This window comes from Ahaetulla prasina, chromosome 13 (genome assembly GCF_028640845.1).
Source record: "Ahaetulla prasina isolate Xishuangbanna chromosome 13, ASM2864084v1, whole genome shotgun sequence".
In the NCBI taxonomy this organism is placed as follows: Eukaryota; Metazoa; Chordata; class Lepidosauria; order Squamata; family Colubridae; genus Ahaetulla; species Ahaetulla prasina.
Genome location: NC_080551.1, coordinates 194,390 through 220,427, shown reverse-complemented (window position 1 = coordinate 220,427; position 26,038 = coordinate 194,390). Strand labels below are relative to the sequence as shown.

At 44.5% G+C, this 26,038-nt stretch overlaps 1 protein-coding gene across 4 annotated transcripts in view; it reads left to right on the top strand.

Moving 5' to 3' along the window:
• MAN2A2 (mannosidase alpha class 2A member 2) overlaps positions 1 to 24,607 on the top strand; it is a 57,688-nt gene extending 33,081 nt beyond the window's left edge. The window contains exons 6-23 of one of the 4 annotated variants that reach the window (XM_058156616.1): positions 16,456 to 16,629; positions 16,942 to 17,128; positions 17,302 to 17,479; positions 17,578 to 17,780; positions 17,870 to 18,052; positions 18,129 to 18,243; positions 18,341 to 18,408; positions 18,502 to 18,667; positions 19,165 to 19,401; positions 19,490 to 19,612; positions 20,467 to 20,581; positions 20,664 to 20,797; positions 20,886 to 21,027; positions 21,195 to 21,328; positions 22,031 to 22,108; positions 22,281 to 22,475; positions 22,594 to 22,704; positions 22,859 to 24,607. In XM_058156616.1, the coding sequence (XP_058012599.1) occupies positions 16,456 to 16,629; positions 16,942 to 17,128; positions 17,302 to 17,479; positions 17,578 to 17,780; positions 17,870 to 18,052; positions 18,129 to 18,243; positions 18,341 to 18,408; positions 18,502 to 18,667; positions 19,165 to 19,401; positions 19,490 to 19,612; positions 20,467 to 20,581; positions 20,664 to 20,797; positions 20,886 to 21,027; positions 21,195 to 21,328; positions 22,031 to 22,108; positions 22,281 to 22,475; positions 22,594 to 22,704; positions 22,859 to 23,014 (2,699 nt within the window). In that variant the 3' untranslated portion in view covers positions 23,015 to 24,607. The remainder of the gene's footprint in view (positions 1 to 16,455; positions 16,630 to 16,941; positions 17,129 to 17,301; positions 17,480 to 17,577; positions 17,781 to 17,869; positions 18,053 to 18,128; positions 18,244 to 18,340; positions 18,409 to 18,501; positions 18,668 to 19,164; positions 19,402 to 19,489; positions 19,613 to 20,466; positions 20,582 to 20,663; positions 20,798 to 20,885; positions 21,028 to 21,194; positions 21,329 to 22,030; positions 22,109 to 22,280; positions 22,476 to 22,593; positions 22,705 to 22,858) is intronic. The other 3 variants (XM_058156618.1, XM_058156619.1, XM_058156617.1) reach the window with 3 other exon arrangements.
• Positions 24,608 to 26,038: the final 1,431 nt, after the last annotated feature.

The following is a 26,038-nucleotide window of genomic DNA, read 5'->3' as shown; positions in this document are numbered from 1 at the left end:
GGCTCCCGAGTGACACCTATCCTGCGCAGGCTGCACTGGCTACCTGTGGCCTTCCGGGTGCGCTTCAAGGTGTTGGTGAACGTCTTTAAAGCGCTCCATGGCATAGGGCCGGGTTACTTACGGGACCGCCTGCTGCTACCGAATACCTCTCACCGACCCGTGCGCTCTCACAGAGAGGGACTCCTCAGGGTGCCGTCGGCGCGACAGTGTCATCTGGCGACACCCAGGGGAAGGGCCTTCTCTGTGGGGGCTCCCGCCCTCTGGAACGAACTCCCCCCAGGACTTCGTCAACTTCCGGACCTCCGAACCTTTCGCCGCGAGCTTAAAACCCACTTATTCATCTGCGCTGGACTGGGTTAGTGTTTTAAGTTTATGGGTTTTAATGGGTTTTAGTCTTAAATTTTAATCGTGGCCAATTTAATAAGTTTTTTAACTGTATTTTAATTGTATTTATAGTGTACTGTGTTTTTTACTTGGCTGTGAACCGCCCTGAGTCCTTCGGGAGAAGGGCGGTATACAAATTTAAATAATAAATAAAATAAATAAATAAATAACTATACAATATATAAGCATACCACAAGCCTGTGTAAACAAGGCATTACGAACTCTAGCTGACCAAATCATGGAGGCTGAAGCCAAACACCCTGATTCACTGGCCATTGTTTTGGGAGATCTAAACAAGGCAAACTTAAGGAAAGAACTACCAAAATACTTTCAGCATGTCAATTGTCCCACCAGAGGCAAGAATACTCTAGACCACTGCTACACAACACTAAAAGATGCCTATCGGTCTTTACCACGTGCAGCTGTAGGACACTCTGATCATTGCATGATTCACCTTGTACCTGCTTACAGGCAAAGACTTAAAGCCATAAAACCAATAATTAAATCAGTGAAAACCTGGACGGAGGAATCAGAATTAAAGCTACAGGCATGTTTTGACTGCACTGATTGGAATATTTTTAAAGATACCTCTGCAGACCTGGATGAACTCACAGATACTGTAACATCATATGTCAGCTTCTGTGAAGACCTATGTGTACCTACAAGGAACTTGCGAATACACAGTAACAACAAACCTTGGTTTACACCTAAACTTAAGCAGCTACGACATTCCAAAGAGGAAGCCTACAGAAAAGGTGATAAAATGCTGTACAATCAGGCCAGAAATGCACTAACAAGGGAGATCAGAGCAGCAAAAAGAAGCTACTCTGAAAAGCTAAAGAATCAGTTTTCAGCAAATGAACCAGCAAACATGTGGAAAACTCTTAAAAATATCACCGGCTATGGCAAACCTCCTTCCCAGGCTGAAGGTAATCAACAACTGGCAGATGACCTGAATGAGTTTTACTGCAGGTTTGAAAGGAAACTACAGCTACCTATCTCCACAACCCCCATCTCAGACACACCAACAACAGCCAAGCCTCCTACAACTGACCCCATTTCATTGGGTTCACAACCCCTAGTGATCACAGAAAAGGAAGTGCAGGACCTATTTCACAGACAAAAGCCAGGAAAAGCTCCAGGCCCAGACAAGATAACTCCTTCTTGCTTAAAAGTCTGTGCTGACCAATTGGCCCCCATCTTCACCCATATTTTCAATAAATCACTAGAGATGTGTTATGTTCCTTCTTGCTTCAAACGCTCTACCATCATCCCAGTGCCGAAGAAGCCCACCATCAAGGAACTGAATGACTACAGACCAGTTGCTTTAACATCTGTAGTCATGAAAACCTTTGAAAGGCTAGTGCTTTCCTACCTGAAAACCATCACGGATCCGCTGTTAGACCCCTTGCAATTTGCATACCGAGCAAATAGATCAACAGATGATGCTGTTAATATGGCTCTGCACTACATCCTACAACATCTTGAGTCTCCAAAGACCTATGCAAGGGTCCTTTTTGTAGACTTTAGTTCAGCATTCAATACCATCATTCCAGACATTCTCTTAACTAAGCTAAACCAGCTACAGGTACCGGAACAGGCTTGTAAGTGGATCACAAGCTTCCTAACAAACAGGAAGCAGCAGGTGAAGCTCCCCCCAGGACTCCGTCAACTTCCGGACCTCCGAACCTTCCGTCGCGAGCTCAAGACACATCTATTCATCTGTGCAGGACTGGCTTAGATTTTAAATTTATAGGGGTTTTAAATTGGTTTTAATATTTATATTTATATTTTTAATAATCTGGCATTAGAATAAGTTTTTTAATGATTATCTTAACTTGTATATAAATGTTTTATTTGCCTGTGAACCGCCCTGAGTCCTTCGGGAGATAGGGCGGTATACAAATATGAATAATAAATAAATAAATAAATAAGCTAAGCAAGATCACATCAAATACCTGTACAATTAGCACAGGGGCCCCCCAAGGCTGTGTGCTCTCCCCACTTCTCTTCTCTCTGTATACCAATGACTGCATCTCCAATGATCCATCAGTTAAGCTACTGAAGTTCGCAGATGACACAACAGTGATTGGTCTCATTCGAGACAATGACGAATCCGCATATAGACGAGAGGTCAAACGACTAGCCTTGTGGTTCAACCAAAACAATCTGGAACTGAACACACTCAAAACCGTAGAAATGGTGGTAGACTTTAGGAAAAACCCTTCCATACTTCCACCTCTCACAATACTTGACAACACAGTATCAACAGTAGAAACCTTCAAATTACTGGGTTCTATCATATCGCAAGATCTCAAATGGACAGCTAATATCAAAAACATCATTAAAAAAGGACAACAAAGAATGTTCTTTCTGCGCCAACTCAGTAAGCTCAAACTGCCCAAGGAGCTGCTGATCCAATTCTACAGAGGAATTATTGAGTCTGTCATTTGCACCTCTATAACTGTCTGGTTCGGTTCTGCAACCCAACAAGAAAAACACAGACTTCAGAGGATAATTAGAACTGCAGAAAAAATAATTGCTACCAACTTGCCTTCCATTGAGGACCTGTATACTGCACGAATCAAGGAGGGGGCCGTGAAAATATTTGCAGATCCTCGCATCCTGGACATAAACTGTTTCAACTCCTACCCTCAAAAGCGCTATAGAGCACTGCACACCAGAACAACTAGACACAAGAACAGTTTTTCCCCGAAGGCCATCACTCTGCTAAACAAATAATTCCCTCAACACTGTCAGACTATTTACTGAATCTGCACTACTATTAATCGTTTCATAGTTCCCATCGTCAATCTCTTTCCACTTATGACTGTATGACTATAACTTGTTGCTGGCAATCCTTATGATTTATATTGATATATTGATCATCAATTGTGTTGTAAATGTTGTACCTTGATGAACATATCTTTTCTTTTATGTACACTGAGAGCATATGCACCAAGACAAATTCCTTGTGTGTCCAATCACACTTGGCCAATAAAAAATTCTATTCTATTCTATTCTATTCTATTCTATTCTATTCTATTCTATTCTATTCTATTCTATTCTATATAAGCATAAGTATGTAATAACTATACAAAATTGTACACAGTCAAAGGGAACATTAGGACAGGAACGGTAGGCACGCTTGTGCTCTTATGCACGCCCCTTACAAACCTCTTAGGAATGGGGTGAGGTCAATAGCAGATAGTTTTTAGTTAAAGCTTTGGGGATTTTGGGAAGAGACCACAGAGTCTGGTAGTGCATTCCAGGCATTAACAACTCTGTTACTGAAGTCATATTTTGTGTAATCAAGATTGGAGCGGTTCACATTAAGCTTAAATCTATTGTATGCTCGTGATTGAAGCTGAAGTAGTCTTCAACAGGAAGGACATTGTAACAGATGATTCTATGAGTTAAACTCAGGTCATGTCAAAGGCGGCGGAGTTCTAAATTTTCTAAACCCAGGATTTCAAGTCTGGTGGCATAAGGTATTTTGTTGTAATCAGAGGAGTGGAGAATTCTTCTTGTAAAATATTTCTGGACACGCTCAATTGTATTAATGTCCGAAATGTGGTATGGGTTCCAGGCAGGCGAGCTGTATTCAAGCAAATGTTTCATGTGCTCTGGTTAGTAGTGTAGTGTTTCTGGAAAAGAAGCTACGCAAGATTAAGTTTACAACTCTTAAAGCCTTTTTGCGATGTAGTTGCAGTGGGCTTTGGCACTTAGATCATTTGATATGAAAACTCCAAGGTCTTTAATGGGGTGGGGGTCATCTACAAGGTAATGTCCATTGAGCTTGTATTTAGTATTCAGATTCTTTTTTGCAATGTGTAAGACAGAGCATTTGCTGGTTGAGATTTGGAGTTGCCACGTTTTTGACCATTCCGACACAAAGTTAAGGTCTTTTTGAAGGGTAGCTGTATTGTTGGTAGTGTTAAATAGTTTTAACATCGTCAGCGAAGAGAACACACAATTACTTATAATATGGTCACAGAGATCATTAATGTATAATATGAAGAGTGTTGGTCCAAGAACGCTGCCTTGGGGAACGCTGCTATTGACAGGAACAGGATTTGATAGGGCACTGCCTATTTTGACCACTTGTTGTCTGTTTGACAGGAATGCTGTTATCCAATTGTGGAGGGGTCCGGAGATGCCGTAGGATTTTAGTTTTAGGAGAAGTTTGTCATGTACTACTGAGTCAAAAGCTTTACAGAAGTCTATGTAAATTGTATCTATTGCTTTGCCCTGATCAAGATTTGTAGTCCATATATTTTTTTTTATTTTATTTATTTATTTTATTTATCAAACTTCTATACCGCCCTTCTCCCGAAGGACTCAGGGCGGTGTAATTTAAAACAATTAATATACATATTAAAATAACAATTAAAAAACTTATTCAATAAAAGGCCAAATTAAAACCGTCAATTGACCATAAAAATACCCAATAAAATTACCATTAAAAGTTTAAAATTTAAATTTAAAATTTAAAAATCAGGCCAGTCCCGCTTGTATAAATAAATAAGTTTTCAGTTCCCGGCGGAAGGTCCGAAGGTCAGGCAATTGGCGTAAACCGGGGGGAAGTTCGTTCCAGAGAGTAGGTGCTCCCACAGAGAAGGACCTTCCCCTGGGGGCCGCCAGCCGACACTGCTTGGCGGACGGCACCCTGAGAAGACCCTCTCTGTGAGAGCGTACGGGTCGGTGGGAGGCATGTGGAAACAGCAGGCGGTCCCGTAAGTACCCGGGCCCTAAGTTTTTGCAGTGAAGAAGTTGTAAATTACAGGATAATTTTTTTCTGAAACCAAATTATTTATTAGAGAGTAGGTTGCTTGTTTCTAGGTGGAGGGTAATGGATTGGTTGATGATTGATTCCATTACTTTGCAGGTGACGCAGCATAAAGAGATTGGTCTGTAATTTTCAACTAGGCTGGGGTCTCCTTTTTTGAAGACAGGGATGACCGTGGCTAGTGACCAAAGTTTGGGAAGGGAGCTGGTTGTGAAAGCTTTTTCAAAGATTATGCTCAGGGGTTCTGCTATATTAGTGGAAAACTTTTTTAAGAAGTATGCACATAGAACATCAGGTCCAATAGATAGAGATGGTTTCGGTTTTCGAAGGGCCTTTTCAACATTATCTTCTGTGAAATCTATTTGTGTAAGGTCGTTGTACTCATTGTTGGTACGACTGGGGAATGTTGGGTATGAGCCATTACTGTTGACAAAGACTGAGCCGAAGAATGTGTTAAAGAGGTTTGTTTTAACTGTTTCATCATTATATTCTTTGCCGTTAGATCCTTTTAGTGGTGGGATGGATCTTGAGTCTTTAAGTTTGTTGTTCACAAAATTATAAAAAGCATGATTGGATTTTGTGCGCAGAAGGTCGTCTTCTTGTTTGGTGTGGTAATTGGTGCATTCAATTTGTATTTGGTTGCATGTATTTTTGTAGCAGTTTCTGAAGTTGGCTACATAGCCAGTTTTGTTTCTTCGCCAGAGGGATTTTTTTTTTTTGGTTTGGAGCTTTTTTTTTTTGTTGTTCAAAAAAGTTTTATTTTGACATTCTTATCCAATAACATATCCAATAACATATTTAATGTACCATCATATACAATTAATCGGATCTGCCCGGTCACCACCCCCTTCCTTTTCCTTTTACTCTCCTTCTCTACCTTCTTCTACTTTCCATAACCATCCTCCCCCTCTCTTATCTACATCCTCTCCTCTTTCCTCCCTACTCCTTTCTTCTCCCTCTTCCCCTCTTCCTTCCTTTCCTCCTCCTCCTCTTCTCTTTCCTCCTTCTCTCTTCTACTTCCTTCTTTCCCATCATTCTAAAGTAGTAGCCAGGCAGGTCCGATCTTACATTAATTATACATCTTCAATCATCTTTGTACATTAACTATCAATCCATTTTCTGCCCCCTCCCTTCCCCTTCCTCCCCCCACCCCCCAGGACTTCTGAGAACCGAATACAGGGTATAAAACTAACAACAAAAATTAAAATCTAGCACAAATCATAATCCATAGTCATTCCTTAAAACCTCCACTCCCCTTCCAAAGACAAAGAAGATACTTTTCTTCCAATCCATTATATATCAGACCATTCCACTCCTAGAGTTCTCAGAAATTTCCGATTGAGTTAGTGTTTATTCTTGAATAAAGTACATAGTTTTTAATATCCAACCTTCATCAATCAATATCAAAACAACGTTCCATCTTCCAATATTCACCAAGGGTTCTTCTAAAATGTCTTTCTTCCCTAAGCAGTCTCTCAAAAATAGTTCATATTTCCAACTTAGTTTCTTTAATTTTTCTGTCCAACCTTCAAGGGTAAGCAATAGTCCATCTTTTCACATCTTTAACATTTATATATATGACAAATAATATTACAAATATCCAAAGTATCAATTGTAGTAGTTAAAATCTTCACTTTACCTTACTTATATCAAATAACATTATTAAAATTACACCTATAACTTATCCAAAATATATATATTATAACAATTACATTCTAATTAACATTACATCCATCTCTTAAATATAATATTTAATCCAAATTCCTAAATTTTACTATCTATCCTCCAAAATTAAACAATATTCCATCTTCCTATTCCTTTATACCTTAAATATATCAAATAGTACCCCTAAAATTACACATTTATATCCACAATAAATCATTTACAAAATTAACCATAATCATATATAATAAAGTTAAACATTCTCCTCCCTTCTTCTGTCTTACATTTTCGACCATCTATTCACCATTCAACTTAACATCTGTTAACAAAGAATTCCCAATCTTTAATACATTAGTATAAAAATCTCGTGCTTTACAAATTGTGTTGAGAAAATACTTTCTTCCTTTATAATTCAGTGTTAAACCAGCTGGAACCTCCCATCTAAAATATATCTGATGTTTCTTAAGCTCATCCACCAGAAAGGCAAATTCTTTTCTCTTTCTTAACATTTTAGGAGGAATTTCCTTCATCATTATTATATCTTGTCCTAATATTTGAAATTTATTTTTATAAAATGCTCGCAAAATTCCATACCTAATCCTCTTATTTGTAAAATAACCACATCTCTCGGTAAGCACTTCTGCCTTGCCCACCAAGAATTAACACGATAAATTTTTTCAATATTAACTTCAAAATCTTCTGGTTCCACTCCCTCTATCTGAGCAAAGGCCTGAATAAAAATATCTTTCAAATTTTCTTCCTTACACTCTCTTATTCCTCTCACCCTTATAGCATATTCCATTAATTTATATTGTAATATAACCCTTTCTTCCTCTGCCTTATCAGCCTTAACCTGAATATCATCTATTTTATTTTCTAAATTCAAATTAATTTGAACTTCATCTATTTTCCTTTGCAAATCTGAATTAATTTGGTTAAATTCATTCAGTCTTTCTTCTGTCTGTGTACTAGATAACAATAATGGGATAATTGATTCCTTTAATTTTTCATCTCCTACTCTGCTCTCTCACCAAATCTTTAAAATCCAGTATTTCTTTCTCCATTTCATTAAATTTTTGATCTATTTCTGAAAGATGAGCCTCCATAAGCTCCTGTAAAAAATTCCTTAGACTTTCTTTAATATCCTCTCTCAATTTCCGTACCTGAAGTGAAGAAATTTCCAATATTTTAGAAGTGGTTAAATCTCTTTGCTTAGAAGCCATTTTAAACTAAGTAATATCAAGAAGAAGAAGAAAAAGGGGAATAAAAGAAAAAAACCAATAAATTTTTCTTCTTAAACACTGTAAGAAAAAGATAATAAAAAAAAAGAATAGATTTTTAAAAAAAGAATTCCATTTTAAAAAAAAATCTTGTTATTTTCTTCTTAAAGGTTCCACGCCAGCAATTGTAATCAGCATTTCCTTAGCTTTCACTTTCAAAACACAAAACGCCATCTTTCTTCATCTCCACTCTTAAATAAAAATAACTTCTCTGTCAGGGAGTTAAAATCATCTTACAAACAAATGCCAGCCCTCCTGCTTTCGGCTCTTTCCGTGTTGACAATTTATCAATAATCCTCTTCAGTCACGGAGATGGATGCTGCGTTTTGCTCTGCTTTTGCAGAGGCGTTCTGGATCCTGGAGCTTTTTTTGAGCTATAGAAGGAGCGTTCCCATCAAACCACCAGAAATCATTCTGGGGCTTTTCTTGGGGGCTCAACTTCAGCTCAAATGCTCATCATCCCCCTCCTTGCCCGAGGGTAGAGATTTACGAGCTGTTGACAGCAGATTAACGCTGTCTAAACAGCTCTCATAGAATCACAAAGAACGGGCGGACTGAGATTGCCCGCCATTTAGCGCAGTGGAGCCACCCAGAAGTCCTGGTTTGGAGCTTTTTTATTGATATGGGTAATTTGTTTTTTTCTGATTTTGGTGGTGGTTTGTGGTACGCATAGTTTAATGACTCTATTGACTTCAAGTAGGAAAACTCTGTAGTGGTCTTCAGCAGTGATACAGGTTGAGAATAGATTTTGCCAGTCAAGAGGTGAGAGATCGGTGTCTATCAGTTCATAGTTGGCTTTTTTGAAATTGTAGTTTGGAATACCATTATTATGAAGATTTTTGTAAGGGCATATATTGAGACAAAAGTCTATCATGCTGTGGTCACTGTTGGAAAAGGGTTCTTTTATTTGTAGTTCATAAATTGAGTTTGCGTTGTTGCAGAAGATGAGGTCAAGGCAGTTGTTGAGTCTTGTATTGTTAGTTACTAGTTGATCAAGAGCTAGATTTGTAACAGCATTTTATGGGGTAGTATGGATGGGTTCAGTTGTACATTCGTTTGTTATCCAGTTAATAAGAGGTTGACTGAGGTCACCCAGGAAGATGAGAGGATATGGGCAAGAGGAGCCCATGCTAGTAGTATGGTTAACATGTTCGCATGTGCGATGTCGTAGTCAGGGGCTCTGTAGCATATCAAGAAGCGAAGTGTGATGTTAAGAGACAGTTCACATACAATACTTTCAGGAAGAGCAAATTTATGTGCAACTTGAATATTTTTTAGATTCAGTGACTTTTTGTAAAAGATAGCCACTCCACCTTCTCTGCGGGTTTCGCTATCTGACCAAAAAACATTATACTCTTTATCTGAAATAATGGAGTCAGGGAGGGATGAGTTCAGCCATGTTTCGCATACCAATATAATGTCAAATGTACCAGTATTTAACAAGAGGAGAAATTCAGGCAATTTGTTTACAATGCTTCTTGTATTTATCAATTTGCATTTAAGATCTGCAGTGTTTGGTGTAGAGGAAATAAGGGGTGTGCGTACCTAGTTTTGGATGACGGTTGGAGGTTCTGAACGACGGGTGGTTGGAGGTTCTGTATGACGGGTGGTTGAAAGTTCTGTATGACGGATGGTTGGAGGTTGGTTGGTTGAACAACGGTTGGTTGAAGGTTCTGTACGACGGATGGTTGGAAGTTTTGTATATTTTGAGTGATGGGAGGGTTGGATGTTGGCCAATTGACTGTAGGTTTTCTTTTTATGCAGTCAGCACGGTAGTCAATGTAAAGGTTGGTTTCGCCTTCGCCTTGTCGTCGTTTGAGTTCTGTGTGGAGTTCACGGGAGCGAATCCGTTGCAGAAATGATAGATCAGGCCTTGCTCTAAGTTTGTTGAAGCTGGGAATGGTTCTGGCAATTGAGTTTATAGCATGAATGAACTTTCGTTTGCTGGTCTCATTTATGCAGATGACTCTACAGAATTTAGGCGCCACTGAGCCATCACTGTTTTTGTATTCAGGTCCATCTCTGGAGACTTCAGTTATTTCATCAGGGAAGAAGGTGGGTGAATTTTAATTTTTAATGATGTTACGAACTTTAGTAATATCTGATTCACGGGTATTATCTAATCCAAATAATACAACGTTTTGACGTTTTTGTTCTCTCTCGATGGTATCTTTTACTAGTATGGCTACATTGTTTGGTTGATTGGCAGATATTTGTGGTCTAGGTTGTGGATTAGGCAATGTTTGTTGGATTGGGAAAAGATTTTGTTCTGCTGAGTTTCCATTTTTTTGTGCTGTAATTTTTTTTTCAAGATTTGTGAAACGTGGTTCTAAACATGCTAGTATTTTTTTTTCTAAGCTTGTTTGAATGGAGTCAGTGATAGTTTGTTGTGACTTTATAGTTGTGAAGTATGGTAGAGTCCATGGTATGGACTATCAGACATGGAAATTAGGTAGTCTAATTTAGGAAAACAAGATGGACATAAATGGATAAATGTAGGATCTGATTGTAGAAAATTGTCGATCGATTTATTTTCAGGCAGGAGTGGTGGGCATAATTGGTGCATAGTCGGCATTTCTTGGATTCTTCACTTTCTTTTATTGATTGATTACATTTATAGCATATTCTGGATTCATTTTGGTCATTATTTGTAGCAACACCTTTTGTTTGAGGGCGTTTGGCAGGTCTGTTGGAATTTTTGCCTGGCATGGTCAATATTCCGTATGTATTTTACAAATTAATTTGTCAATATCAATAGTGAAATAGTAACCAGCAAGTAATTATTCTGATAACATAGAACAGTAAATAATGATAATTTACTTAACTATAGAGTTGATAATAATTAATTAATTTGATTATTGGATATTAATCCAATAATGTTAACAGTGTTAACTAATTAATGACTAATGATAATTGGCATTTGATAATTGATAAGTATTAGTAGTGGTAATTGACTAATAATATTAGAGTTATCCGTAATGGAGTATAGTTGTATGACAGAAATAGCTAGGCAATTAAGGATATCAATTAATTATACCGATAACAATGAAAGTGTGGGGTGTTTCTGTCTTCAGAAGAACAGGCAGTAGTAGTTTTAGTTTGAAGAGCAGCTCAGATTGTGATTTAAGAACCAGCAGCTACGTTTTAAAAGTTAGTGGCTTCCAGCATCAGACTGTTTCCTGTAGTCTTCCGGTTGGAGGGTTTTTGAAAAAGCTTTTGCGGCTTTCTGGAGCAGCCGAAACTCCTTCTGGTGCTAGCGGAAGCGCAATGGCTTTTGCTGCTTTTGCTGGGCCTCCCAGGTAGGCTGTGTTGTCATTTGTTGGTTTGGGGGGGGCATGATGTCCCTAGGCTGGTTGGCGTGAAGCCTCTCCTGGACCCCTCTTTTGGGTCTCCTTTGTTGGCAAGGAAAGCCGAGCGGTGCCTGGGTTTAGATTTAAAACAAGCTTGCAGGCTGGGCAGGGCTGGGCTGCGGTAAGTGAGTCCGGCGCGATCGCCCCTTTCTCTCGTCTTTCAAGCGGCGGCGGTGGCAGGAGGATGGAGGTGGGTGAAGGGCTGGGGCTGAGGGTGGGGTGGTGCTGCAGGCAGAGAAGCGGGCTCAGCGGCACTTCCCTGGCGACTCACCCGGTGTCGCAGGCCACATCCAGCACCGTCTTGTAGCCCAAAGTGGGGCTGCTCTGGGGGCGGCGGGTGAATGGTGCAAGTCTCCTTGTCAGATCTCGGACGCTCTCCTCAGGTGTGGATGCTCTCCTTGGGTGGTTCGGAAGCCCCTTGCCAGGCTTCGATGTCGGATCTCCCCATCCGGAGAAAAGAAGGTTCGCTCGGGAACCACGCCACTTCCTGTGGTGGCAGTGGCGATGGTTCTCCTCAAGAACAGTTGCTTTTCATTAGAGAGCATTTCACTGAGGCAGCCTTGCCAGTGGCCATATTGGAAAGATGAGGTTTACTAATTCTAAACTTGCAAGTCTGAAAATACATCTTGCAAAATATGTCCAAGGAACACTTCTGAGAGATTTGCTGCACCCCTCCTCCTGTGGGCTGGATTGCCACTTATTTGACATGTCTAATCCGCAGTTCATCGGCCTGTCTCCCAGGATCATTCCCACATACATAATACCAGTGACACGGGAGCATAGCAACTTGTTCTGTCATGTGCTTAGAATATTTTAGAAACCTTCTATTTGTCCAGGCCACAAGGAACAAAGGAGGGAAGGAAACTTTCATTACAATAGTGCTAATGTAAAAACAAAATAAGGGAGCCAAAATACATCTCTCTGTCATTCATTCAGATTTTGAGGGGCAGCTGAGTCAATAGGCATTTACATACTTGTATCCTTACAACAAATTTAAATCTTCCTCTCCTGTGACAAGGAGATTACCTTCTGTTCTAACAGATTTCCCAGGTTCTCCTTTCCTAAATATTTTCAATCTGCTTGGCAAAGATTTGTTGAAGCTTAAAACCATCTAGTGAAAGTCATCTGTGTTTCTGTTTGGTGTTCTGCCTTCTCTAGACTCATGTGAAATTAAATTCCTAGATCAATTTTCATTAGTTATTTATTTAAATCAAATTATGATTACTGTGTGCCAAATTCTATATTTTTACTTTTTTAAATATATAAGCAACATTTATCCATTATGCAGCTTTGCTTTTCATAAAGAATTAGTCAAGTCTGTCCTGACATAACTGAAGTTTTGGTCAAACCAAGGTTTTTGGAATTTGAGCTAGTTCACACAAATAGCTCTGTAAATTGTTGATCATCCAAACACAGTAACCCCAAAGGCATCAGGATATGCCAAGGCAGGAACTTTCCAATGTATTGTCCTTGTACCATGTAAGACATTTGGCACTGTATCTACAATCACCTCTTCTTGTGGCTCCAGCCCCCCCCCCCAGGCCTGGCCCCCTGCCAGAGACTGACTCAGAGAGTGAGGGGGAAGGGCTGTCAGGGCTCCCCTCCACAGGGCCTGCCTCTCTGGCTCAGCTCCAGGAGCCAGAGGCAGGCCAGGTGGAGGAAGCCTCTGTCTCCTGTATCTCCCCCCGCCCAGGAAACGTTCCCAGACCCAGCTGTGGACAATCAGTCCTGGTTAGATCCCAGGTTTCGTAGACAAGAGAGGCGGGAACAACAGAAGCAGAGGTGGGGCAGGCCTAGAAAGTGTTGAGTCACGGAGCCACACCCCACAGGGTATAAAAGCAGGAGGGGCTGCTATACTACTTTGTGATGAACAAATCAAACTGACTGGAGAAAACTTGAGCTGAACTATTTGACTGAGCATTTGGCTTGGATTGCTGTTTTGTTCCTGACTTTCTGGTTTGCTCCGGTAATGAGCTTCTGAGACGCCAGCATCCAGAAAGATAAAAGAAAACCTTGGCAGACGTTCGCTGATTTGCTGCCAGAACTGATAGCTGCCATGGACTAAATTGAGTCATTTCACGTATCTCCTGGACTGAGCTGGGGGGACAGAACACTCTTCTTTTACCTACATTTGTTTTTTCATTATTACTTATTAGATTTAGACCCAGCCCTTTGTGGCGGAGCATAGGTGGTGTTCCTGGTCTTCCGTGAGCTGTATGATTGAGGGAAAATAGCCACTTCCATTCAAGCTGAAACTTCATCAGACGCCAGACTCAGAAGAAAAATTGGAGCCAGGAGATAGCCTGGAAACAGAGAAATTGGCTTCTGCTTAATAAGGGTTCCCCTTATTAGAGGGGATTAGAGGGGGTTGATCTTATTAGAGGGGGTTCATTATGCCCTCTGTTCCTTTTTCCTTCATGAAAGTCACACAGTTCGGGAGAAGGGCGGTATACAAATTTAAATAATAAATAAATAAATAAAAAGCTAATAACCTTGGGTAGCCTGAAATGGTGCCCCGAGAGAAGAGGAGGAGGCACTTCATATGGAGGGTATACCAATAAATGAGAATGAAAAAAGGGAGTATCATCCAGAGAATTTAGAATTCCAACAAGTGTGTCTTAAAATAAGGGAAAATAAATGCTATTAAACTCGTAGTGGATAAGAATTCACTGGTGATGTCAAAGACCCTCTACCTGGTGATGGGACTATATGGCACCTCAGCATTCAAGGATTGGCTTCTTGCCCAGTACATACTTTTTATCAGCCCCCTCGGTGGATTCCTGGTTGGCTGACATAGTTTGTGAGTTCTAGCTTAATGTCAGATTGCCTCCGATCAATACTCAAGAAAGGATAACCCTGACTCCATTTGATTATAGAGAAAGGTAACTTTTACTGCAGTAGAAGTAAAGCTAAAACTGGAAATAGATATGGCTTACAGATTCATTTCCCCTTACTCAGCCCTCCTCCCTCCAAGGGTCAAACAGTTCTAGTCCATTGTCCTTCTCCTCTTTGGCCACGTGGTACTTTGCTTCCGATGTTATTCCTCTGTCTGTCTTCTGGTTGGTATGCCTGGCATGCAGTGTTCATTAAACCTGCCTGGGTATGTCTGTTTGAATTCTTCTTCCCTCCTCCTTTCAGATGGCAGCCGAAGTAACGAAGTGATAAAACAGTTACACACTCTACTAAGTAAATAAACACTTAAAGTAATAAGCGGAGGCTGACAGTAATGTCTGCCCTAATCAATGAAACATGACAATATTTTGCATATAATGTATAATCTTTACTTGGTATAACTGTAATATACGCTTCATTTAAAAAAAGGACATAACATGCCAGTTTCCAAATCTCATTTACTGTATAAGAATACAGTAAATGTTTATGCTACTCCATAGCATAATAGTTTGATTTTAAATTGGGGTTTTATTAATATTCTTAAATATTTTAAATTTAATTTTAATTATTAGCCGTTTTTGTAATTTTGATATGTTTTAATTTGTTTTAATTGTACATATTTTGTATTTTATCTCCGGCTGTACACCGCCCTGAGTCCTTCGGGAGAAGGGCGGTATAAAAATTCAATAAATAATAATAATAATAATAATAATAATAGAAAGCCCATCTAGACCAATTGTTCTTTCCATATCTTTATATTCTTCTCCATTACTCTAAGGAGTGCCTAATAACATAAGGAGTTGAGCTATGGAAGTTCTATTTTAGCTTAAAAGCCTTGATTACTTCATCAGATAGATTCTCTGTTCACTAAATAAGTCTGAGTAAAATATAAAAGCTTGAAAAGCCCTTTCGCAGAGCAATATCTCTTATTCCCTTCCTAATGCTATAACCACAGAGGAGTAGACCTTGAGCCAAATCACTCAAACACTTTGCAAAAGGCTGGTTTGGACTATATTCAACTGGCCATTACCTCTTTGAAGGGAAGGTGGAGGCTGGGCCTGATGCAAAGCCACAGTTCCTTGATTTGATGGAGGAAGAGGTAAAATATCTTGAAGCCCAAGAAGTGCCTTGTTCCTGCTCCACCAACAAAGAATAGAGGAAACAGGGAAGGCAGTCTTCCTCTAACCGAGGGCACTAATCTTAGGCTGAGTTTGCACAGACCTGCCTCCGAAGACACCAGGTGATTCTGACTGCCCCATCAGAGTGGAATGAGGCCATTTGCGCCCCCCTCCCCCGTCTTTATTTGGCTCGACTTGCATTTGAAGGGGTGTCGTGTCCCACTCCTCCGCTGATGGCCGGGTCGGGGAAGTTTGTATCAAGCGTGCCTCTGCAGCTCTGCCAAAGTCCTATCAGAGTTCTCAAGGCAGGCAGGAGACCAGGAAGTGATTTCAGCAATCCAAGTTAGACTTTGCCTGACTCAGAGAATGCCAGAAAGCAGATCCTTTATACAGGCCATGGGGTGTGGCTCCATGACTCAGCACTTATCCAGGCCTGCCCCTCCCTTCCTTTTGCTGACATCGCCTCTCAATTCTCCGGAAGCAAGGATCTCTCCAGCCTCCAGCTGTTGGTAATCTGAGCTCATGACTGGCTTCACATTCTTCAGGCTCACATGCTGTGGGGGAGGGGTTTAGTTGCTCCGTTTGCCTGGGCATGGTGCCAGGACTGGGGGCTGAAGGCACGTCAGGCCCTTCGTCTTGCTCGGCCTGTCCGGGCATGGTGCCAGGGCTGGGGGCTGGAGGCATGCCAGGACATTCTTCCGAACTATCAGCGTCCGGCAGGAGATAAGAGGAGCCCGGCTGCGGCAGGGGGAGCGAGTGAGACACAACAAGGGGAGCAGTCCCCTTGATTATCTGCAAAGGCCAAGGATGGGGGGAGATGCAAGACACGCCATTGGGAAACAATATGGGAACCGCGGGAACCCTCCCAAATCTGGGAAACCCCCCAACAAGCCTTTCTCTCCTCCTCCCAGCGAGGATGTTGCCTTGGCAGGGCAGGACGGCTGCAGTTGCCTTGGGATTGTCTCCTCTCTCTTTGGCAGGGGTGACGCCACGCTCTGGCTGGGCAGTGGATCCCTTTGGTCACAGCGCCACCATGCCTTATCTCCTGCGCCGGGCTAACCTGACTAGCATGCTCATCCAGCGGGTCCACTATGCCATCAAGAAGCATTTTGCAGCTACCCAGAACCTGGAGTTCATCTGGAGGCAGAACTGGGGTGAGGCCCTAGGGACCCTGCTTTGGGCTCACTCTTCTTCCCCGAGGACCATGGTAGCCCCCTTGGAATTATTTATTTGTATCCCACCTTTATTAATTTTACAAATAGCTCAAGGTAGCAAATGTATCCAACACACCTTCCTTCTCTTCCTATTGCCTCTCCCCAACCACGGAGCCTGCCTCTCTCCCCAGCGGCCAGGATGTGCTGTCCCCCCATGTCACTCCGCTAGGTTGCTTTGGCCCATGCGGGATCTACGGGGGTCGTTTGGGCAGATGACAGCATGAATCTCCTCTGATTTGCCCCCTCTCCCAGATCCGGATTCCAGTACAGACCTCCTCTGCCACATGATGCCTTTCTACAGTTACGATGTGCCCCACACTTGTGGGCCTGACCCGAAAATCTGCTGCCAATTTGACTTCAAGAGGCTGCCAGGCGGGCGTATCAACTGCCCCTGGAAAGTCCCTCCCAAGGCCATCACCAGTAGCAATGTGGCTGAGCGGTGAGTGACTGAGAGGGGGTCGGGACCAGCCCCGCCACTCAAACGCACTTGCAGCCCTTCCTGCTTTCTTCCTTGCAGCCTTTGTGCCCATCTGCTCTTGCCCTGCTCTCCCTCCCTGCTTTCCAAACAGGCTCAAGGGCCTTGTCAGCCAGCCTGGCTTCCTCCCTTCCCAGGGCACAGCTTCTGCTTGACCAGTACCGGAAGAAGTCCAAGCTGTTCCGAAGCAGCGTCCTTATGGTGCCCCTGGGAGATGACTTCCGCTACGACAAGCCCCAGGAATGGGATGCCCAGTTCCTCAATTACCAGCGTCTTTTTGACTTCCTGAATGCTCGCCCAGAGCTGCACGTGCAGGTGTTCTGCCCAGTCTTAGGAAAGGAGGTTAAAGGCAGGGTGGGATGGTGCCTCGCTGAGGTCCTGGCCTCTGACATGATGCTCATTCTCTCCTGCAGGCCCAGTTCGGGACACTCTCAGACTATTTTGATGCCCTCTACAAGCAGATGGGCATTGTCCCGGGCATGCGCCCACCTGGCTTCCCGGTGCTCAGTGGGGACTTTTTTTCCTACGCAGACCGGGAAGACCACTACTGGACAGGCTACTACACTTCCCGGCCTTTTTATAAGAGCATGGGCCGAGTGCTTGAGGCCCATCTCCGGTGAGTGGCCTGCTGAGGAGGAGGGGCTCTGCTGGGGAATCATATTCCAGCATTACGCACCTAATGGCCTCTTTGCCCTGTTGCCACAGGGCTGCTGAGACCTTATACAGCTTGGCTCTGAGTCACGCCCGCCATGCTGGCATGGAGAGTAGGTACCCACTGTCCGATTATGCCATGCTCACAGATGCCCGGCGCAATCTAGGACTCTTCCAGCATCACGACGCTATTACTGGCACTGCCAAGGAAGCAGTAGTGGTGGACTATGGTGTCAGGTAGGAGTAAACCTGGGCTGCTGGGCTACAGAGTTCGGCTTCATGCCTGGTTGACCTTCTCCTTGTTCCATGACAGACTGCTTCACTCGCTGATGAATGCCAAGAAGATCATTATCAATGCTGCCCATTACTTGGTCCTGGCAGACAAAGAGGCCTACCACTACGACATGGCCATGCCCTTCCTTGGCACAGTGAGCTCTCATCTCCCTCTGCCTTTATGCCCGGAGGAATGTTAGCAAAGGGGTGGGGGCCCATTTGGGACACGCTCAGTCTCCTTCTTTCTTCCAGGATGAGACCCGTCTCAATCAGGACTCCCTGCCAGAGAAAATGGTGATCAAATTGGATGCCACACCCAGGTGGGAGAAGGGGGGGTGGGAAGTGCTGCCAGACTGAGTTCTGCTCTTGGTGGAGCCAGGGACAGAGCTTGCTAACCTCTCTGCCATTTGCAGGTTTGTGGTGGTATTCAACCCCCTGGAACAAGAGCGCTTGACTGTGGTGTCTCTGCTGGTGAACACCCCTTGGATCTGTGTCCTGAATGAGGAAGGACAGCCCCTTGCGGTGCAGCTCAGCGCTCAGTGGCAGTCTGCCACAGACATGGTGCCTGATGTCTTCCAGGTAGTTTGGGAGAATTGGCAGGGAAAACGGGAATGACAGAGGCAAATCTTGTAAGATTTAGAGAGCAGTGGTGAAAATCAGCTGGCTCTATCCGGATCATGCGATCTGGTAGCGGCGGGAGGCTCCACCCATCTGCCCGGACGTCATCCTGTCCTATTTTTGACCCTCTGTACATGCGCGGAGAAGGCGCACACAAGCATAGCAAACATTTGTGAACCGGTAGCTAAGGTAAGTGAATACCACCCCTGCTACAGAGAGCTTTTTAAATACATGCAGGTTCATAGATTGTGTGGACCTGAATTTCATCTTCCAGCTTATGTCCCAAGTTCCTGAGGGAGGGGCCATTGAGGTGTGTGGATGTTTGGCCTTCTCCCGGAGAGGCTCCACCACAGACTTTATGGAAGAATCTTGCTCTGGTCTTAACCTTCATTGCATGGATGGATGGGCCTGGAAGGACCAAGGGCCTCTACCAGGCTTATTTTATTCTTCATTGACAGGTGTCTGTCATGATACGCCTGCCAGCATTGGGCCTCACCATCCTGCAACTGATCAAATCTTTTGATAGCCACAACACGCTGAAATCTTCAGTGCGCCTCTTCCTGCATGGCCATGACTTTGCTGGGTATAAGCACGAAGCCGTCCCTGTACAGGTTCTGTCCACCGCCACAGACGATTTCTGCTTGGAGAACCAGCACATGAGAGCTTGTTTCTCAGGGATGAGTGGCTCCCTCAAGGTGACCCGCAGAGAGGACAAGGCGGGAGGGAAAAGGGGAGGGCAGGGGGAGGAAATGTACTAACAAGTACTCGGCTTGTGGACTGCAGAGTGTGCATCATGTTGGTGACAAAGAGGAGCAGCATCTGAGCAGCCAGTTCCTTGTCTACGGGACCCGGACGACCAAGGACAAGAGCGGTGCCTATCTTTTCCTGCCCGATGGTGAAGCCAAGGTCTGAGTGGACTGCCTGGGCTGGGAAGGGGTGAAGACAGAAGTGGTCCTCACTTGGACAGCCTGCTGAGCCTGCATCTTAGACGTCTGCCATGAAACGTGATGCTTGGCTGGCTTCTAAAAGGGTGGGATCAGGTCATGGAGGTCCCGGTCATCTCCTGGGAGACTTGCTGGGGTACCTGGTTGGCTGCCGGGAGAGATCACTGAATGAGATGGGCCAGGGGAACCTGATGCAGCTGGGGTTGCGTAGGATGGATGCTGTCTCATGGCTTTCCTAATGGGCATGAAACACTGCCTTTCTTATCCCCAGGGATGGCAGGGCAGCCTTTGTGGGAGATGGGAGACCCTTTTCTTCCATTTCCAGCATGAGAGAAGCAGCTGTATTGCTCGGGCCAACCCATCTTCAATCTGCCAGCAGCCTCTGTGCCTCCCAGTCTGCTGATGGGGAGGCGGGTGAGGGGCATCCCAACCATGGCTGCAACGACAGACCAGCTGCCTGCCTGCTGAGTTCGGCTATGGATGGCATTGGGCTCCTGCTTTCAGTGCTTGCCTGACTTTGATGGATGACTTACTCATCTCTTCTCTGGCGAAAACGCTCCGCTTAATACTTGATAGGTGCCACAAAGAGGATTTAATGGTTTATGGCTTTCAGAACAGCTGCTGTTGCTGCGGCTTTTTTGAGTCTGGATTTTTTCCAAAAAAAGCTTAAATGGTTAACATTTTCAAACATGCACTTTTGTGTAATTGTTTTTAAATTGCATTATGTAGTACCATTAAAAACTAGCAAAAGGCAGGCTAGAAATAGATGAAGCTGGATTCCCCACTTGCATTGGCTTCCCATTTTCTTCTTTGCAGCCCTACACCCCCAAGGACCCTCCCGTGGTGCGGGTGACCGAGGGCCCCTTTTTTTCAGAAGCAGCCATTTACTACCAGCACATCCAGGAAGTGGTCCGACTCTACAATCTGCCAGGTGAGAATTTTGGCCGTGCTGCAGGAGGGGATGTGGCTGCGCAGAGTGGTGTAACCACCTCATGTTGCGTCTCTGGCCACAGGGGTTGATGGCCTCTCTCTGGAGATCTCCTGCCTGGTCGACATTCGTGACCATGTCAACAGGGAGCTGGCCCTGCGCTTCAGCAGCAGCATTGACAGTAAGGGCAGGTTCTTCACGGACCTGAATGGCTTTCAGGTAAAGAGTTGGCAGAAGCTTGAACAACCCTTTACCCCCCTCCCTGGTGCAGCTGGAGAAGCCACCCGCATGTTTGCCTGTCCCGCAGATCCAGCCCCGGCAGTACCTAAAGAAACTGCCACTCCAGGCCAACTTCTATCCCATGCCGGTCATGGCCTACATCCAGGATAGCCAGCACCGCCTGACTCTGCACACAGCCCAGGCCTTGGGAGTGTCCAGCCTTAGCAGTGGTGAGTGTGATGGAATGGGTACAGAACCACCCAGTGGCCAGTCTGGGAAAAAGGCCAGGAGGATGAAGGCTGTGCCTGAGGCCTGGGAGAAGTCAAGAGGGATCCTGGTTGTGGGATGGGGCACCTCCTAACTGGGGTTTTTTGCTTTCTCTCCACCCAATTGGCAGGCCAGCTGGAGGTGATTTTGGACCGGCGTCTCATGCAGGATGATAACCGTGGACTAGGACAAGGTCTGAAGGACAACAAGCGGACCTGCAATCGCTTCCGCCTCCTGCTGGAACGATTCAGCTCAGCAAACAAGGTAGGAAGTCCCGGAGCTCCCTGGCCTCCTTCCTTGCCTGTGATTTCTTGGGGTCTCACTGAGCTGGATATTCAGAAGGGCTTGGGAAAATGATCTTAAATCCATCCTTGAGCAAAACTTGTTTCTTGTCATTGAGTACTCAACTGATTTTCTCCTTTGACTTTGGAAGGCAGAGCAGTCCTGGCCATGATCCTTGCGTGGAAGGTCTCCCACCTAATCTGTTGTGGCCTTTCCTCTTGCCCCCATCCCTTCCATGTTGCTGCCCTCTGTCTCCTTTTCTACCAGGAGAAATGCAAAATATTTCCTCGTTGTTTCTGAAGAGAAAGTGGAAGGCATTCCTCTCTCCCAGTCAATGGGCAGCATTTCGTAGTTGGGTCGCCTCCACTTGAAAAACAAGAGTGACAGAGAAAAGAAGATCCATCAGTTACAAGGAGGAGATTAAGGAGAGAGAGAGCTTTCTATTGGGAATAAATATAGAGATCTGTCTAAGATATATGAGACCTAACAGAGGGGCTAAGAGCAAGGGGAATAAAGGAAGCCCAAGAGAAGGCAGGCAGTGCAGGAAGATGAATCAGCCCTAGGAAGCACACAGAGCAGGCTCTTCAGCTCTGCTCCCTGTCCACAAGAGATGTAGGTTTGAGGCAGTGACATTCACTCTGGTAACCTACCTATTCTCATCGCACCCCCCCCCCCGTCTCCCAGAGATCCAGCTTCTTTTCCAAACTGGCTTCCATGCTGAGAGACTTGGTCTTCCCCAGCAGCAAGGTTGAAAGCCCAGAGGTAAAATCTGGTCCTGTGGTGTAGTCTGGCCTTTCCCTGCCCTGTGTGTGTGTGTAAGCCCAGCCTAATGCTTAGTAGCCAATAGTTTAGCAACTGTAAAGGCTCCTGTGGGGCTCATCTGAGGCTCCACAGCCTGCGTGGCAGTGTCCATCTTCTCTCATTCTTGCTGCAGGCCCAGGAGAATCAGCCCACCAGCTTCCCGTCTCTGCTCAGCCACATCACCTCCATGCACCTGAATGCTGAGGTTCTCACCATGCCGCTTGTCCAGGAAAAACTGCCCCCTCCAGCACTGAGGTCTTTTGCACCATTTTCAACCACAGTGCCCTGCGACTTCCACCTTCTCAACCTTCGAATGTTGCAAGGAGAGGTGAGGAAAGAAACCAGGGTCTCGGCCTAGACAGCCCTTGCCTGCTTCTCAGCCTCCTCTGCCTGCTGAGCAGAAGCCCTTGGGCTTCTAGGTAGTACACAGGCTTTCTTCTCCCCAGGATGAGTCTTTGCCGTCTGCCGAGACAGCTCTGATCCTGCACCGGAAGGGCTTCGACTGTGGCCTGGAGGCCAGGAATCTGGGCTTCAATTGTACCACCACCCAGGGCGTGGTAGGTCTGGATGCTCTCGGTTGCCCTGGAGGGAAAGGCACCAGCAATGGATGTTTGCTAGCGGGGGGAGTTTGTATGAAGTTGCTTTAGGAAATTAAGGGGAGCTTGGGTTGCTGGGCATTTGCACCCTCAGCTTTTGCCTCTTGCTCTCCAGCTGTCCCTAGGCAGCCTATTCCAGAGCCTGAACCTGATCTCCCTGCAGCCCTCTTCTTTGACACTGATGTATCCACTGACCACGGCCTCCCACAACAGCACTACCATCCACCTTGATCCCATGGAGATTGCAACCTTCCGCCTTCGCCTCGGATAGCCTGAGCTCTTCATTGGGAATTTCTTCCTCCTCTGGCACAGCTGCCCCAAAGGGTGCCGCTCCATACCAAGGCAGAGACAAAGATGAGACCCTCGGGCAGCTGTGTCTTTTGATGCTGCAGAAATTGCCCAGGGTGCTGCCTCTGTCTGGAGGACACGTGGCAGTGCTTCCAGAATTTGGTTCTAGCTTGGCATGGAAGGCAGCGAACTATGCTGCAAGGAGAGATGGCGGATGTTGTTTGAGCAGCAGTGAAGACCCCACTTCTGCTCTTCCCTGGCTCCAGAAACCATCTGTGCATTTGGTTTGGCTGATCCCGAACATTCTGAGCAGAACAGATGCAGTTTGTGGCAAACACTGTAGAACAGAAGATGGGCCAAGTGACGCTCCTGCAGCTCGAAGCAAAGCTCTCATCTCTGGGTGCTCACGTCCTCCAGAAAGTAAAGGCGAGGCTTGCGAGCAGGGGTTGGGTGACAATTCACTCAGGGCTGGGAAGCATCTCCCCCATATTTTTTCCTAGAGGATGGAGTGTTTACCCACAGTGTGAATTCTCAAGAGAAATGCTGACTACATTCATACTCTGATGATGTTTTCTTTCCAGAGGGAAGGAAAAAGCATATTGCTGCTGCAGTAGCACAAGGCTGTCTGCTGAAGGCCTGCCTTTTCATTATGGATGAAGTCAGGAAACTCCCTGGACATTTCTACTCCCTTTCTTACCTTGAATCCAAGACGAAAGCCTGCTGCTGTGTTGTGGCTAAGAAGAAGCTGCTGGCTCGGTGTCTCTTCCTTTCTGAAGGGCGAAGCCAGCAGTGCCAGCCCAGCTACAGAAGTGCAGAATACGCAGCTGAGGAGCAGCTCCTGCATCATCTGCCCTTTCTTCCTGGCCAACAGGCTCTCAGGCATACTTTTGGGATGTGCCACCTGGGTTCTCATGTGCATTTTTGCATGGCACCTGCGTGCACAGCCCACATGCTTCATTTATGGCTCAGTGTGTCATGCAAACCAAGAAAACACATTGGAATAAACCATGATACAGCTAACTCTGCTAGCATACTCTGTGAAGAAAGCCCTGACTCTGGAGAGGCTCTTGTAAATCTGGTGGGATTGAGCCCTGCAAGACTTGTCATAATACCCAGAATACTAGTTTTGATCTTAGGAAGGTGCTCCTCCCCGTCAGGCACTTGCCTCAAGGTTTCCAATTGCCATGAAGGCAACCTAGAAGTGGGCAAAGGCAAGAGTTTTTTTTCCCTGTTCTTTGCTTCATTTCTACAGGGTTCGGTCTCTGTGACAGGCTCTTCTTTGGATGCAGTATGTTTACAAACAGATTGATGGGTAGACTGTCACTATGACCTAGGGGTCACAGTGTCTTAGACCGCAGGACCTTAAGAGGTCTACCTACCCACAGGCAGAGTTTTCAGCATGTGATGCAAGAATTGTATGTAATGCATATGGCAAATGCTGAGAAACCTAAATTAGACCTTGGAATCTCTTGGTTTTCAGGGATGTTGATTATGTGAGGAAGAGAAAGCAAGCTACTGTTTTCTGTGTTGCTCAATTTGTGCTGCATTAACTCAATGAACAGGATGTGAAAGTTCACCCGTTGTGTCTTGTCTTTACAATAATTGCTGTGGGAGGGACCAAGAAGACATCAAGCAGAAGTGGCTTCAGGTTGCTCTGCTCCGGCTGTCCCTCCACCAAGAGCCAGTGAATGGGTTAGAAGCAGGAAAATCAGGTGTCTGGGATATGAAACAGAGTTGCTCCAGTTCCCAAGATTTGTAAAACATGCAGTGGACATATATAGCAATAGCACTTATGACTTATGTACCGCTTCATAGGGTTTGGGTCCTCATTTTACCAACCTCGGAAGGATGGAAGGCTGAGTCAACCTTGAGCCTAGTGAGATTTGAACTGCCAAATTGCAGTCAGCAGAAGTAGCCTGCAGTACTGAACTCCTAACCACTGTGCCACAATATAGTCCGGTCTCACCTTCCACATAAGGATAAAAAACAAACAACACAAACCACAGCTGAAGATCACCTCAGGAAAAAAGAGATTCGGATGTTTGTAAAGTTCCAAGTAGAGAAGTCTCAACTTATTGTTAAAACAGGCACCCTGAGCGAATTCTGAGGCACAGCCAGCTTTAACAAAATCTCTGGTGTTCACTACAACTGTGCAGTAATGCAGATCCCAAGTGTTAACTCCTAGTGCACAGATTTAACACACCACATCCCTTAGCAGCTCCATAAAGAAGTTACAGGTTTTCTCAAGATTTAAACATATTTTGGTTTAAAGAGATAGCAAAAAGTCCAATGGGTAGACAATACATGGTCCAAATTTCCTTGAAAACCTGAATCACTGCACAGATCTAGTATTTATTTTGTGATTCTCCTTTATTCCTTCATCTTAGGAATTGTGCAGTTCTGGCTGACATCCCAAAAGTTAAGAGGGATAGGCAGGAAAAATGTAAGTAATTCTAGGAAATGATTGAAGTATGGCATTCTGACGGTCAAGCTAGTATGCGGCAACACTCAGGACAAAACTACAGCTCTATTGTTTGTAAAAGACCAGCACAAAATAAGGGATGTACATTACAAACCACCACAGAGCAGGGTTTTGACTCTTTTGGTTCCTTACCTACTGAAATTTTTAAAAGTATTTTGGCAGTAGTTGCCAGTCTTAACTCAGTAGGAATGTTCCCTTTCCTGATCCTTGCAGATTTGGGCTGTTTGCATGTGGTTTTAGTTATGTGCCCCTCTTTCCATTTTTTTTGGGATATTTTTTATCCCTTAATGTGTCAGATAGCTCTTTATGCAACATGCTGGTCTCGTGAGGTGTCATTTCCTTTCTTTGTGGTGGTGTTTTTGCTAGGGTCATTATCTCATTTTTCAGGGTATTCCAAACATCTGGAACTATTCTTCCTTTTAGGATTTTAATCCATGGAATTCTTCCTAATTTTTCTCTTAGCCTGTTGAAGTCAACTCTCTTAAACTCTACAATAATAGTCTGACTTGGTTCAGTTACCTAGTT